The following is a 14591-nucleotide window of genomic DNA, read 5'->3' on the forward strand; positions in this document are numbered from 1 at the left end:
TACATATTTAATGAATATCTTATGATAGCTATTACGATTTAGACTAAAACTATTGAGTCTCGCTGAACCCGTAATATAAACTCTAGCTCCGAAGACATAAGAAGAAGCAAAGAAGAACCCTATCCCCATCCATAAACAAAAAAAAGAGAAAAGAAAAGGAGAAAGTAGAATAACAGAAGACTGTTGAAACCAAAATCTTGTTCAACCAACAAAAATTAATTCTTGTTGACACAAAAAGAAAAAGAAAAAAAAGTAACAAGAAAAGAGTTACAAACGCAATATATTCCTCCATCATTTTCTATATTAGTTGAGGTAACACTATAACAATAACAACAAATCCAGTATAATCCCACAAGTGGGATCTAGGGAGAGTAATGTGTACGCAGACCTTACCCCTACCCAGGGGCGGATTTAGAGGGGGTGGAAGGGTGTTCATTCGAACCCCTTCGCGAGAAATTACACTGTGCATTTAAGGCAAAATCCATTTTATGCCTCTATATATTATATTTTGAATCCCCTTAACACATCCCAAAAGCGTAGCTCAATGATTAAGGGGGTTCAAAACTATTGTGAGGTCGTTGGTTCAATTCCCACTGGCTGTAGTCTCTTTTAATTTTTTAGTTTTTTTTTTTCTTTTTTGAACCCCCTTAGCAAAAATCCTGCTTCCGTCACTACCCCTACCTTGAGAAGATAGAGAGGCTGTTTCCAATAGACCCTCGGCTCAAGGAAAGATTTTGTAATGCTATCAGTGTATTTTAATTAGCATGTGATAGAATGTCGGTCACCATTTTTTTTTTATCAAGTTACCAAGTAATGCTTATCGTAGAGGCTTACGATTACCTTATAAATGATCTGATTGTGTAATTATTTTTACATATTATTTAAAACTCTTTATATAATATGGTGAAGACAAGCTTGTTTTTTTTTAAACAATATGTTAACTTCCATTTTCTTTTGTTAATTGCAGGACAGCTTGAAGGAGGGGATTTAGTTAGTTTTAATGGAAGAGGGGTTCCAGATTTTGGTGTAGGAGCCAATGTCTCTCCAATTAACTTTTCTTTGGATGATGACCTTAGCACAATGGTACAACAGGTATTGGCATTTTTTTTCTCAATCAGAATTCAGTTTATTCTCCCAAGTCTATTTCTGAAAATGAGTCCTATAAATTAGACTAGAAATAATATAGTTGCAAATGTGAGCACTTGATTTTTGCCCTAAGCAAATTATTCCAAAAGTTTCAAATAAAATGATTTTACAATTTTTGTGGGTTTTGTTGAATTTGGTGTTAATTGATTGCATGATAATTCATATTAAAATACAAAATATGCATTTGCATTTAGGTATTTAATTTCACATTTTTAGTATTAATTAGGTATTAATTTGTTTTAGAATAAAAGTTAAAGAAAATCACAAAAATAGTTTCTTTGCACTTTTAATTGTTAACTGTTGCATTTATCTTTTAAATAGAATTTTAAGTAATTTCAGGAGTTGAATAGTTTAATCTCGATTATATTAAGTATTGGTTTTAATTTTTACATTTTTATAAAATCAGAAAAATACAAGATAAGAATACAAAAAAAAATAATATAAAATGAAGATGAAATACAAAAAGAAGGTGATTAATTGAATTTAAATAAATTAGGCCATCAGCCTTGGGCTAAACTGAGCCCAAAACCCCTCAAAACACCCCAAGCCCATCTCATTGACCCAGCCCTATAACCCTGGTCCGGTCCATCCATTCCAAAAATCAAAACGACGCTGTTTTAGGTGTCAATCAATCCTCACTGTCCATTGCTTGCAATCCAACGGTCCAAACTCACTTTGCAATAATTGATAAAAGTGTCTGAAAATCCATTAACCCTAAAAAACATATCCTTCTTCCTCGTATCTCTCCTTCTCCGCCTCCCTCACTGTTACCTCGTCGGAACCCTACCGCCGGCGAGCGTGACCTAAGCCAATGGCTCCCAAAAACACACCATCACACCGTCTTAACACCCTCTTCTCGAACGTGAGCTTGGTTTCCCTCAAAATCCACTGATTCGTCTCAAACAACCCAAACCCTAGCTGCCGCCGGCGAACGCCGGTCACCCCAATGGCCACCAAAATAACACCCCAGCTTCCCCTTTTCACCCTTTTTTCCAAATATGCAAATGGTCTCCTTCAAATCCCAGCCAAAAGCGTCAAATATTAAACCAAAGATTCTCCGGCCAAAATCCAAAGTATGCCAAATAGTCCCAAATTAACACCCTAGGTTCACCTGAGTCTCCTCTACCTAATTCCGTTAACCTCATCCCTCGAATATGGCCGGAAATTCTCAAATCTCAATTTTTAGTTTTCCGGCCAAAAACCCTAGATGTTCTGAAATGATTCAAATGGATGTTACAAGGTCCCAGGGCTTCCTTAGTAAGGTTTCTACTATTGTCAGCATTTGAATTTCGCCAGACAGGGTCGAATTGAGACTGCGAGACTTATCCGGATTTTAGTGAGTTCTTTTCTGTTTGATTGATATTTAGTTTTGTTTTTGTTTTGATTGCATGTGATTAAAGAATGTTGCCAAGTTAATTTCTGCTTCTTTCTTAGTCTTACTTGTTTCCAAATCCATTCTGCCTCTTAGTTATTGAGGGTAATTAGTTGATTCATGTTTGTTATTTGTTCATTTGGGTTCACATATTGATGCGTAATCGTTCAGTGTTAGGATTGTTAGTTGATAATTACATGATTAGTTTAGTGGAATTCTTCAATAGTGATTGTTTTAATTAGTAATCTGATAGTTAATTAGCTTGGTTTGGTTCAACGATTAGATAATTCTCTTTTGTTATTTTTGGTTAATTCCAGGGAATTGGTTATAGTTGATAGTTAATTAGGATAAGAAAGGGGGCTGGGGTCTAGTTAGGGTAATTCAATAATTCCAGAATAAGGGTAGGGGCAATTGGGGTAATTCATGGTATGGAATCTAGCTAGAATTTCCTAGAAGCCTCTAGGTGTGGGGTTAAGGCACATTTCAGTTAAATTAGGGTGTAGACTTGAGCAACAAGTTAGAAAATAAAGGGGCTACCTGGTAAATAAAGTATTTTGAGGGCTGCCCTCCCTCATGCCNCAGTGAGGGTGGGTTTTGGCGGGGGATAGCAGGGTGGGTGGTGACGGAAAAAGAAAATTGAAAGTTAAAAAAAAAAAATTCCTTTTTTGAGAGAGAGGNCCAAAATCCAAAAACATTAGAAAATCAGTAAAAACCCAAAAAATATTACCGTTTTATTAGATAAACCTAGTTAATTTTGATTTTTAATTGTTAAATTCCATTCTTCTAAGTGCCAAAGATTTCAGAGATTCATTAGTGGAGTTTTCGAACAAATTTTGAGTTGGATTGATTTGATTTTGGTTGATTGTTGAGCTGCTGAAATTTTCAGAAGTGTTTAAGTGCAATTTCAAGTGATTTTTAGTTCAATTAAGCTGAGTTTGGTTGCCTATTGAGTGTTACCTTTCTATACTTCCTCCTGGGATATTTGAGAGTTTGTTTGGGTCAAGCTGGATTTTATTGCTGTTGTTGTGGCTGTTAGTTGCTGAAACTTCACTGACTTCCTTTTCCTTCTTTGCTTAAATCCAGGTACACATTCTGAAATCACTGATGTAATTTTCAATTGGATTGAAATCAAGTAGTGTTCCAGATTTATGTTCATTCCAGTAGCTGAAATCAAGTTCAAATGACGTTTAGATACTTAGTGTTAATTTGTTTAAGTTGTAATATCTGTTAGTTGTTTAAATTCGAATTGTTTGTTTAAGGATTGATTTAGATTGTTTAATTTGTAATGGACTGTATAATTGAGACTGTCTTAGGTCAATTGAACTGTTTTTGCTATCATTTCCGTAATAGGTTGGTAATTAATTCATAAAATCTGTTTTCAGAAGTTAAACTTGAAATAATAGTAATTGTAGTTCATTCACTTAGTTTAAATGTTTGGAATCAGAATATAATTAGAATTGGAAACTAATTCAGGAACTGTGCATCTATATCAATGATTAGTTGCTCGANACGTTAATTGTAGTGTTAATAATCGAGACTTGATTTCACACCTTAAGTTTGATTAATGTGTGTTGAATAATGCTTTAATACGTACAGGTTTGAGCATTGTAAAAAATATATATAGAATTGAAGTATTCATATCCTTTTGAGTAGAATAAGTTGAAACAATTTCAGTGGGCAATTGTTCTAAGTGAACTGATACCTTGTTGGGTATAACGATTTGGGCTTAACAGCCCTTTTCAAAAAGTTGAAAGCGTCAGTCTCTATAATGAACAACCCATAACGAGGAGCCCAGGTCCGGTTTTGAATGTCTTTATGCTTTTGGGCTTGGGCTGTGGTTTATAACTGGTCACATATAGATATAAGGGTTGAGGTTTGCTCTAATCCATGTAATAAAATAATTAGGACTTTTCTTAGAAACAAAAAAAAAAAAAAAGAGAAAAATCATAATTGCATTAGGTTTGTCTTTTAAATAATAAATGAGACGAACCTCGCTTAATAAACCGCACAAATTGTGGGGCCCTCAATAATTGATTATATTAAAAATACGTAGAATTCGAGATTGGCCGTTTAGCGAATTTCACGGCTCTCCCCAAAATAATAACGCGTTAGTCTCTTTAGGCACAGTTCTAATAAAAATTACCTTCCTAAAACTCGGGTGCACATTTATGTGACCCAAATCCAAATCTCAACGGAGTCGAAATGTGTTGACAACCACGGGTGCACTGGTGCGACGTGGTTCGAAACGCATTTTCACAACGTTGCAATTCTTATTAAAATAAAAATAAAAGCAGGGTACGAATAAAAAGCACATAAGCTAGAACATGTTTTGGAAATCAGATAAAATCAAATACAACAGTAGAGCGACCGTGCTAGAACCACGGAACCCGGGAATGCATAATACCTTCTCCCGGGTTAACAGAATTCCTTATCCAGATTTCTGGTTCGCGGACTGTTAACAGAGTCAATAATTTCCTCGGTTCGGGATTCAACCGGTGACTTGGGACACCATTAATCTCCCAAGTGGCGACTCTGAAATCTTAATAATAAATCCCGTTCCGATTGTCTTTTAAGTGGAAAAACTCCTTTATTATACCCCTTACGTGGGTGTAGTAAGAAAAAAGGAGGTGTGACAGCAAACACATAGCTTATATAAAATTACACAAGGTATAACAAATGGGATTAAGTCATATACACTGACAATATAATAAATACTTATATTAAGGGAAAAATTTAACATGTTGTATTAGGTTCTCACTTTATCTTTCAGGCAATGGCGGAGTCAGAACTTTTACCAAGGGGTTTCGAAATATTAAAAAGTAAACACACAAAAAGTCATGGGAATTCAACATTTACTATTTATGCATAAAAATAATTTTGATCTTATATATACAGTATAATAGCAAAGGGGGTTCGGACTCCTTCCACCACCCTAGCTCCACCCCTGCTACCAGTTTACCATATATTGCTTGACAATTGACATGAAGAGCTATTGTTTCCCTTCCTCTGGGCTTTGACCGAGTAGTAAGAGCACAAAACATGATGTGCGAGTAAGGCATCTGAGTTTGAATCCCGTTGCAGATAAAAACTTGGTATTTAAGTAGAGATGAATAAAACAGCGGGTTTATTATTTGTTGTCTCGAATCATGAGCCAATATCCCTCGGGAATTTTTCGTTTAAATAAAAAAAGAGCTAAATATTGTTGTAGGTCAATTTTATTTAATAGTGTAAAATACTTATAAGAGTACATGCAAAAATAGATTCTTTACACACACACATAGATACATATATTATCTTTCAATAAGAGTTATCATATGTCATATATACATGTGCACACAACATTCAAGATTTAGAGGCAATGAGTTTTGAGTGGATGCAATTCATTATTTTTATCTGGTTGTACACTTTTCATAAATTATTTTCTTACACATGAAAAATTGCTTTTTCTCTTCTGATTATTTTGATTATTTTGTATAATTTGATCAGTACTAAAATATCTATGACTTTGTAGTTTCAGGACATTTCAGCTCCAAGATTGTAAAGAGGTTATAATGTCTGCATATTACACAGTGAAGTAGCTCAAGAAGTCAAAATTACCATTTTTTTTATATTTAATTCCTCTTAATATACTGAATTTCTGCGTATAAAAAAACATTTATACGAAGTAAATTATTAGTCATCGAGTAACTCCTTTCCCTTTTAATGTATTTACTGAATGTTTTACTAGTGTTTATATTTAAATTTTTCCATTTACTAAAATTCTGGACTTTAGGGAATTATTTTGATGGTATTCGCAACATGGCTTGTAGAATTAATTGTGTTCCTTTAAGAATAAAGAAATTGACAAAAAAGAAAAAAGAGAAAGAATTTTCGATATTTCCGGAGGATTATTTCTGTTATTGTGGAACCGAATTTACATGATTTATACCTTGATTATGTATTCAATTACTTGTTAATTAACTTGGTTAGGAACAATATGTTACAATGGTTAATAAAATCATAATCAATTAGCCTAGTGCCCGCATTATCTTTTTATTTTTGAACAAATATATGTATCAAGTCAACTAGCTATAAATGTACGCACTCTTATTGGACAATAACAATAACTGCATCTTAATCCGAAGCGTTTTTTTGTATATATTGAATTATTAAAAAGTAATTCTTTCACTAGATTTAATTTCTAATTTTGTTTTTATCTTTTTGTTAGAAAAGCGTTCTAGAGTCCGATTAAATAGTATCCTACGATTTTAAGATGCGTGTATGATAAAAAATATGATAGAGTCAGAATATATGAGTGTTTTATGTCTTTAAGGTATACCTGCAAAATTGATAGTTTGAAATGTTTATGAAATCCGTATTTTTATCTGTAACATAAAAATTAGACTAACTTCATATCAAAGATCAATATCCAAAAGATATAGGGTCTAAATTTCATAAGTTTAAAGACTCTATTTATAGCTTCAAGAAGAAAATTAAAGAACTGAACTTAATAGTTTGTACGGGGTAAAATCGTTTATATTAAATACTCGTGTAATATAGCGATATGTGGAACCGGAGACAGAAGGAAAGCGAGACAGGTGGAAATCAAGACCAGAGGCAGCAATTTCGGTTGGCATCGGAAAGCCCCCGGAGGGAATATTGCCAGTGAAGACAAATGAATGTCTGCCACCCGATAGCATTCAATGAAGATTATTCTGCAGTATCAAAATACACAGTCCGTTATAGAGAATTTGGCATTCATAACCTGCCGTTACACATTCTTTAATGGCCCTCCATAATTGTCATTAGTGGAGCTTGATCCTAGTATCTTGTTCCCTAGGTGCAACTATAAATAGTAACTTCAATAGCCATTGTAAGGAAAGGAATTTTCTCACAAACTTATGCTATGTATTGTTCAAAAGCTCAATAATATCTTATTTCTTGTCTATTGATATTCGCATTACTGCCTCCGGAAGCTCTGCTCCTGGAACCAAGCTATCTGCTCCTTATCTCGATTTCAACGCAAAGTCTTGCATTTTATTTAATTTATTTTTTATTTTGGGATCAAATCGATTCGCTTGTCTATAAACCACGTCACAAATTTAACTGTACCGTTTTATGGGTAATCAGTTTTGCGCCCATCGTGGGGCTTAGACAGTTGCATAATTGAGTTGATCCTTGCATCTATTACTAACCTATTTAATTCTTTGTTTCTTAGCGAAAAGTCGTAAAAAATGGCAGATAATGATGTCAACATCACGCACAACGTTGAGCCCCAAGAAAATCAGCCTCAACACGAAGATTCGATCAGCGATACCCGCAACGAGGGGCATGAAGCCACACCGGTACATGGCGGGCAATATCCACAACATGTTCGGGAGGCAACTCTTGATGATGCTGAAGACGAGCACGTTGCGAAAACAATGAGAATCTTGAGGGAACAACAAAATGCTATTATGGGCCATCTCTCGCGACAATATCAGGTCATGACAGAGTTGAGGCAGGCGTTATCGAGTGCTTCCAACAACGCGAATGGAAGAGGTCCAGTTCCTCCCGTGCTCCCGCAAACCAAACACCACAAAGGGTTGATAACAACATCCCGATGGGTGAGGTCGGCTTCGACAGGGCCGAGGGGAACGTCAGCGGATCTTGTAACAATAATGAGAATGATCCCTTTAAAATCGAACTCATGCGGTATATGATGGAAATAAAAGCCCGAATGGATCAAATATCAGGCGCACCACCAGTGTTGAAAGGACTGGACTCAAAGAAATACACCCAGTTGTCGTTCAAACCAAGCGCGGCACCGGAGATAATCCCGAAGCGGTTCAAAATGCCAGACATGCCAAAATATGATGGGACCTCGGATCCTCAGGAGCACATCACCACCTATACAACGGCGGTGAAAGGAAACGACTAAGCTCCGCACGAGATTGAGTCAATCTTGCTAAAGAAGTTCGGAGAGACCTTTACGAAGGTGGCCCTGACATGGTATTCATTTTTACCGGAGCACTCAATAGATTCCTTCGAGATGCTTGCAATTTTTTTTATCAAGGCCCATGCCGGGGCCAGGAAGGTGCATGCCTGAATGGCCGACATATTCAGAATTGCGCAAGGAGAGTCCGAGTTGCTGCAAGAGTTCGTGACCAGATTTCAGAAGGAAAGGATGCTGCTATTAGTCGTGCCAGACGAATGGGCAGCTAAGGCATTTACTAAAAGGGTGAATCCAATGAGCTCTGACGCTTCCCGGAAATTGAAAGAAAGCCTGCTCGAGTTCCATGCGACAACATGGGTAGATGTCAACAACCGCTATGAATCGAAGCTAAGAATATATGATGACCAGCTCAGTTCCCAGCATCAACCAAGGGTCGGGACCGAGAGAAAAATAAGGAAAAGATGAAGGATGATTTCGACACAGATCGACGGACTTCTAGAGGTCAATTTTTGCCCTACGAAAGGACCGAAGGATGCAACAGAGGTTTCCGGTACGCGGATAGGTTCACTACCGATAGGAGAGCAGATTGTGGCCGGGATATCGTTGCAGGACAAAGAGGTATCGTCCTCCCAGGATTCTACCTACCCTAGATTGTCTGAGTATAACTTCAATGTCAGCATAGTGGAACCGATGAGGAACATTAAGGAAGCACGGTTCCGAGGCCGATAAGATCCGACTCCAGTCAGAGGGATCCTAATCTATGGTATGAGTATCATGGGACTAACGGCCACCGGACTAGGGACTGTCGACATCTGCGCGGGGATGTGGCGACATTGTTAAAAAATGGCTATCTCCGAGAGTTCTTAAGCGACCAGGCTAAGAACAACTACAGTCGCAACTAGGATAATTCGGAACCCTCGAAAGCAGGAGAAGATCCTCCTCGTCTAACGATCAACATGATTTTTGAGGGAACGAGATTAATGGTGCAACCTTTTCGGCAGCAAAAAAGACAAGGTATCGGTGACCCGTAACAAGAGACTCCGAGAAGTCGCCGAGGACGATATCACCTTTACGGAGGAGGACGCAGATGGACTCCTGCTACCACACAATGATTCCTTAGTAATTTTCGTAATGTTTTAGATTTTAAAATTAAATGTGTTTTGGTGGACCCAGGAAGTTCACCCAATATTATCCAATGGAGAGTGCTGGAATAAGTCAAGCTAACCGGAAGCATCATTCATCCACAAAGCTCGTCGTCGGGTTCAACTTAGCAAGCGTGACAACTCAAGGGGAGATTCTGCTACCCACGAATGCCGAAGGGGTAATGAAGACGACCCTGTTTGAAGTAGTAGATGGCTATATGAGCTACAGTCTTATTCTTGGAAGACCTTGGCTACATGAGATAAAGGATATGCTGTTAGCTTACCATCAACGTCTGAAATTCCCAACTCTAGAGGGAAATAAGCAAATAAGAGGAGATCAATCGGCGACAAGGGAGATGAATGCGATCTCGGTTTCCAGTAGCAAAGGGAAGGAACATGCGGCATAGCAATTACAGGGACCGACGCCTGCCCCCAAGCCAAATAAAGTCGACAAAGGAGGGGAGTCATCAGAATCCTATCAGGTACCCGAAGAAACAAACGCAACCAAATTCACAGCGGAAGAACTCGAACAAGTCGCATTGTTCAAAAAATTCTTGGAGAGGAAATTCCACTTGGGTCAGGATTTATAGAATTTCTAAAATTTGATGTTGATTGTTTTGCATGGTCGCATACGGATATGACATGTATCCCACTAGAGGTGGCCGTGTACAAGTAAGCATACATCCTAACATCTCTCCGATAAGGCAGAAGAAACTCTTAATCAACGAGCTCAGAAACATGTTTGTCAAAGAAGAGGTAACTCGATTGCTTGATATCGGTTCAAAGCGGGAGGTAATGTATCCTGACTGGCTGGCTAATATAGTAGTAGTACCAAAAAAGAATAATAAATTTTGCATGTGCGTAGATTATAAGGATCTGAATAAGGCGTGCCCAAAATACTCATTCCCATTGCCAAACATTGATCAAATGATTGATGCGACGATCGAGCACGAGTTGATGAGTTTCATCGATTCCTATTCCGGGTACAACCAAATCAAAATGAACCTGGAGGATCAGGAAAATACTTCATTCATAACGAACTTTGGCACATATTGCTATAATGGGATGCCTTTCGGGCTTTAGAACGCTGAAGCCACTTATCAGAGGCTTGTGAACAAATTGTTTGAAAAGTAAATAGGGAAAACAATGGAAGTTTACATAGATGATGTGCTGGTCAAGTGTTTGAACGCAGGTGATCATCTTAAAAACCTCCAAGAAATCTTTGACATCCTAAGAAAACACAACATAAAGCTTAACCCCGAAAAGTGTGCATTCAGAGTCAACTCCGGTACGTTTGTTGGGGTTCCTGGTGTCACAAAGGGGGATCGAAGTCAATCCCGATTAAGTTAAAGCCATTGAGGACATTCCCGATCAACTATCAAATGTGAAAGAGGTTCAGAGGTTAACAGGCAGATTGACCGCTTTAAGCAGGTTCATTTCCCGGTCTGCAGAAAAATGCCATCACTTCTTCTCACTTCTGAAAAGAAGAACAACTTCGAATGAACTCCGGAATGCCAACAGGCTTTGAAAGATTTGAAAAGGTATTTATTGAGCCCTCCGTTATTATCTAAACCGGAGGAAGGCAAAAAGTTGCTAATTTACTTAGCGGTCTCAGAGGTAGCGGTAAATACCGTTTTAGTCCGTGAAGATGAAGGTACAAAATCTCCTATTTATTATGTTAGTAAAATTTTAATAGGAGCGGAAACTCGCTACGCACACCTTGAAAAATTGGGCTTAGCTCTTGTAGTCGCCGCTCGAAAGCTTAGGCCTTATTTTCAATGCCACTAGATAGCCGTGGTGACAACCTTTCCCCTGCGGAATATCCTTCACAAACCTGAACTTTCAGCTCGACTAGCCAAATAGGCAGTCGAAATGAGTGAATTTGACATAGAGTATAAACTTAGGACTCCGATCAAGTCACAAGTTTTGGCCGACTTTGTGGCCGATTTCAGTCCTGGACTGCTGACCTTGGCCACCAAAGAAGCAGTGATGGTGTCGAAATCGACATCAGGAGTCTTGACCTTGTTCACGGACAGAGATTCCAATGTGAAAGGGTCCGGGCTCTAGGTAGTATTAATCACGCCCTCGGAAGAAACCATGAGGCAGGCCATAAGAATTGTTCCCTTGACTAACAATGAAGATGAGTATGAGGCTTTGATTGCAGGACTTAGCTGGCCCAGGGACTGGACTCCAAGGTCATATAAATCAAGTGCGATTCCCAACTAGTAGTAAATCAGGTATACGGGATCTTCGACACCAAAAAGGAACGCATGCAAAAATATATAGTAGAAGTCCAGACTCTGCTCGCACGGTTCAAGGAATGGTCAATTACGCACATCCCGAGAGAAAAAAATATGGAAACAGACACACTGGCCAATCTAGGCTCGTCCATGGAAATGAAGGGATCAGAATCCAGTACGCTCGTACAACTTATGCATTCGGTATTGGATGTGGATGGCTATTATGAAGTAAATGCGACCAATTTCATTTGGGACTGGAGAAATGAGATCATTGACTATCTTGAGCACGGAAAACTACCCGAAGATCCCAAGGAATCCCGGGTACTACGCACTAATGCAACTTGTTGCTTCTTCAGGGGATGCCAATTGTATAGAAACTCTTTGAAAGGCCCATTGGCCTGATGTTTAGAAGCCTCCAAGGCTAATTACGTCATGAGAGAAGTTCACAAAGTAATTTGTGGAAATCACTCGGGTGCGAGCTCGCTGGTATTAAAGCTAATTAGGGCAGTTACTACTAGCTTCGGATGGAACAAGACACTAAGACATTTGTTCATGAATATGACAAGTGTCAATGCCACGCGCTGTTTGTACATCAACCAGTAGAACTAGTGCATTCGGTATTGTCTCCCTGGCCATTCATGAAATAGGGGATGGATATAGTCAATCCGCTGTCGCTGGTCCGGTAAGGTAAGATTTCTTTTACTTTTAACTGACTATTTCTCTAAGTGGGTTGAGCAGGTCCTTACTAGAAAATCGGCGAGCGCGAAGTGGTCGATTTCCTGTGGGAGAACATAATTTGCAGGGTCGGGATAACAAATGAGATAGATTGCAACAACGGGCCACAATTTATAGGTGCAAAGGTCACTAAATTCCTTGAAGACTTGAAAGTTAGAAGAATCACATCTTCACTGTACCACCCGAGTGCAAATGGCCAAGAGCAATCGATAAATAAGGTGATCATTCAAAATCTCAGAAAAAGATTGGAAGCAGCCAAAGGCCAGTGGCCCGAAGAGTTACCAGGAGTGATATGGGCATACCGGACAACGGCCAAATCAAGAACGAGAGAGACACCTTTCACTCTTTTATACGGAGCAGAAGCATTGATCCTGGTGGAAGTGGGAGAACCTACCCTGAGATACTTTCGGACGGACGAAGAAACAAACAAAGAAGCGTTGCTGGTTATATTGGAGCTGCTTGACGAACGCGGGGACTTAGCGCACATAAAGATGGCGGCCCAGAAACAAAGAATGGAAAGATATTATAATCGAAGAGCCAATCTCCGCTATTTCAAAGTGGGAGATTTGGTTTTAAGGAAAGTGACTCAAAATAATCGAGAGCTCAACGCAGGAAAGCTGGGTAACGTGGAAAGGCCCCTAGCGGGTTTCAGCTGTCACCAAGAAAGGACCATATGAACTGGAAAATCATGACGGAGTAAAATTGCCGAACAACTGGAATGTAACGCACCTCAAAAGATACTATTGCTGATGAATACCACTTATACTTAAAGTATGTGCTATACTCTTTTTCCCTTCGTCTAGATTTTGTCCCAATTAGGTTTTTCTGCAAGACTTTTAATGAGGAAGCAACGAAAAGCTCACAATGAACCGCTACGGGATGGTTAGATAATCTTTTGCTCGGTAGCAAAGTTCCTACCGAGAATTAAAGCTTTCTATCGGGCCAAAGGTTACTCGACCATTCACGAGTGCAAGCCACTGGGGGTTGGTTAGATAATCTTTGGCTTTATAGTAAAGTTCCTAACGAGAAGTGAAGTTTGCTATCAGACCAAAGATTATCCAACCATTCACTAGTCGGATCTTCAAAGGAGCGAGACTTCTAGTGCTCCAATTCGCATTCTTCGCATTTGAACACTTGGGGGGGGGGGGGAATGATATGAGAATAAGGAAATATTATTGCCAGACAAACTAGTACTATGAAAAATTGGGAACAAAGATGTATCATCGGACCGGGGCCTGCGTGGCCTGCCCCGTAGAAACAAGTTGCACGAATTAGCCACAAATAATGGCAATTTCTTTTCAGCACAACGAATGCTTATGTACTTTTGAAAATGAAACCAATAAATAAATTTCTTTTATTTTTATCTTATTTCTTGTCCAAACAATGAATTAATTTTATCGTTTTAAAGTTAATCATGTACTTCAAATGCTAGTGCCTGAATGAACAGGAGACGTCCTCTTCAAGAGCACCGTAAACATAAGAGGGCCCTCTATTATGAAACCCTCATAGTAAAGGGTTGGTTTCAGAAGAATTTATATCCGGAATAAAAATGCCATCGGAGAAAAATACACCTGAAGCCTTGCATAACTCGACGCAAAAAAGTAAAATTTGCACAATGCTTAAACGAAAAAGCACTTTTATATAACAAACGTGCCAAGAAGCATAAGTACAAGAGTATGAATTAGAAAAAAACTAAACTACTGCGTCCCCAGAACTTGGGGGAAGAGAAACGTTTGCGCCCCCAGGAGAAGTAGGCGGATCTGCCGCCGACATGGAACCTTGGCCTTCATCATCAGCCCCTTCAAGTTCCTCTTCAGTTCTCGAGAATGCGGAACCGGTACCTGAAGAGTCAGTTGCATCAGGTTGAACCAGGAGGCTCCTTCGGGCAGTTGACTCCAACTCACTGTCGATGCCCCCTTTTTCTCGCGAAATTGGGTTTATGACATTTGGGCGGACAACTCGTTTCCTTTTGGGAATTGGGTTTAAATTGAAGAGTCACCACCTAATGATTAAGTGCATTAGAAGACTAAGAAGAATTTTGA

The 14591-nt window shown here is 38.8% G+C and overlaps 1 protein-coding gene across 1 annotated transcript; it reads left to right on the top strand.

Moving 5' to 3' along the window:
* LOC109234853 lies at positions 9628-9981 on the top strand. The gene has a single exon (XM_019400900.1). It carries the CDS (start codon positions 9628-9630, stop codon positions 9979-9981), a length of 354 nt encoding a protein of 117 aa, XP_019256445.1.

This window comes from Nicotiana attenuata, chromosome 11, assembly GCF_001879085.1.
Source record: "Nicotiana attenuata strain UT chromosome 11, NIATTr2, whole genome shotgun sequence".
In the NCBI taxonomy this organism is placed as follows: domain Eukaryota; kingdom Viridiplantae; phylum Streptophyta; class Magnoliopsida; order Solanales; family Solanaceae; genus Nicotiana; species Nicotiana attenuata.

Excerpts from the sequence above, each read along its gene's own strand:
- LOC109234853 (XM_019400900.1), top strand. The coding sequence starts at position 9,628 with ATGGAGAGTGCTGGAATAAGTCAAGCTAACCGGAAGCATCATTCATCC.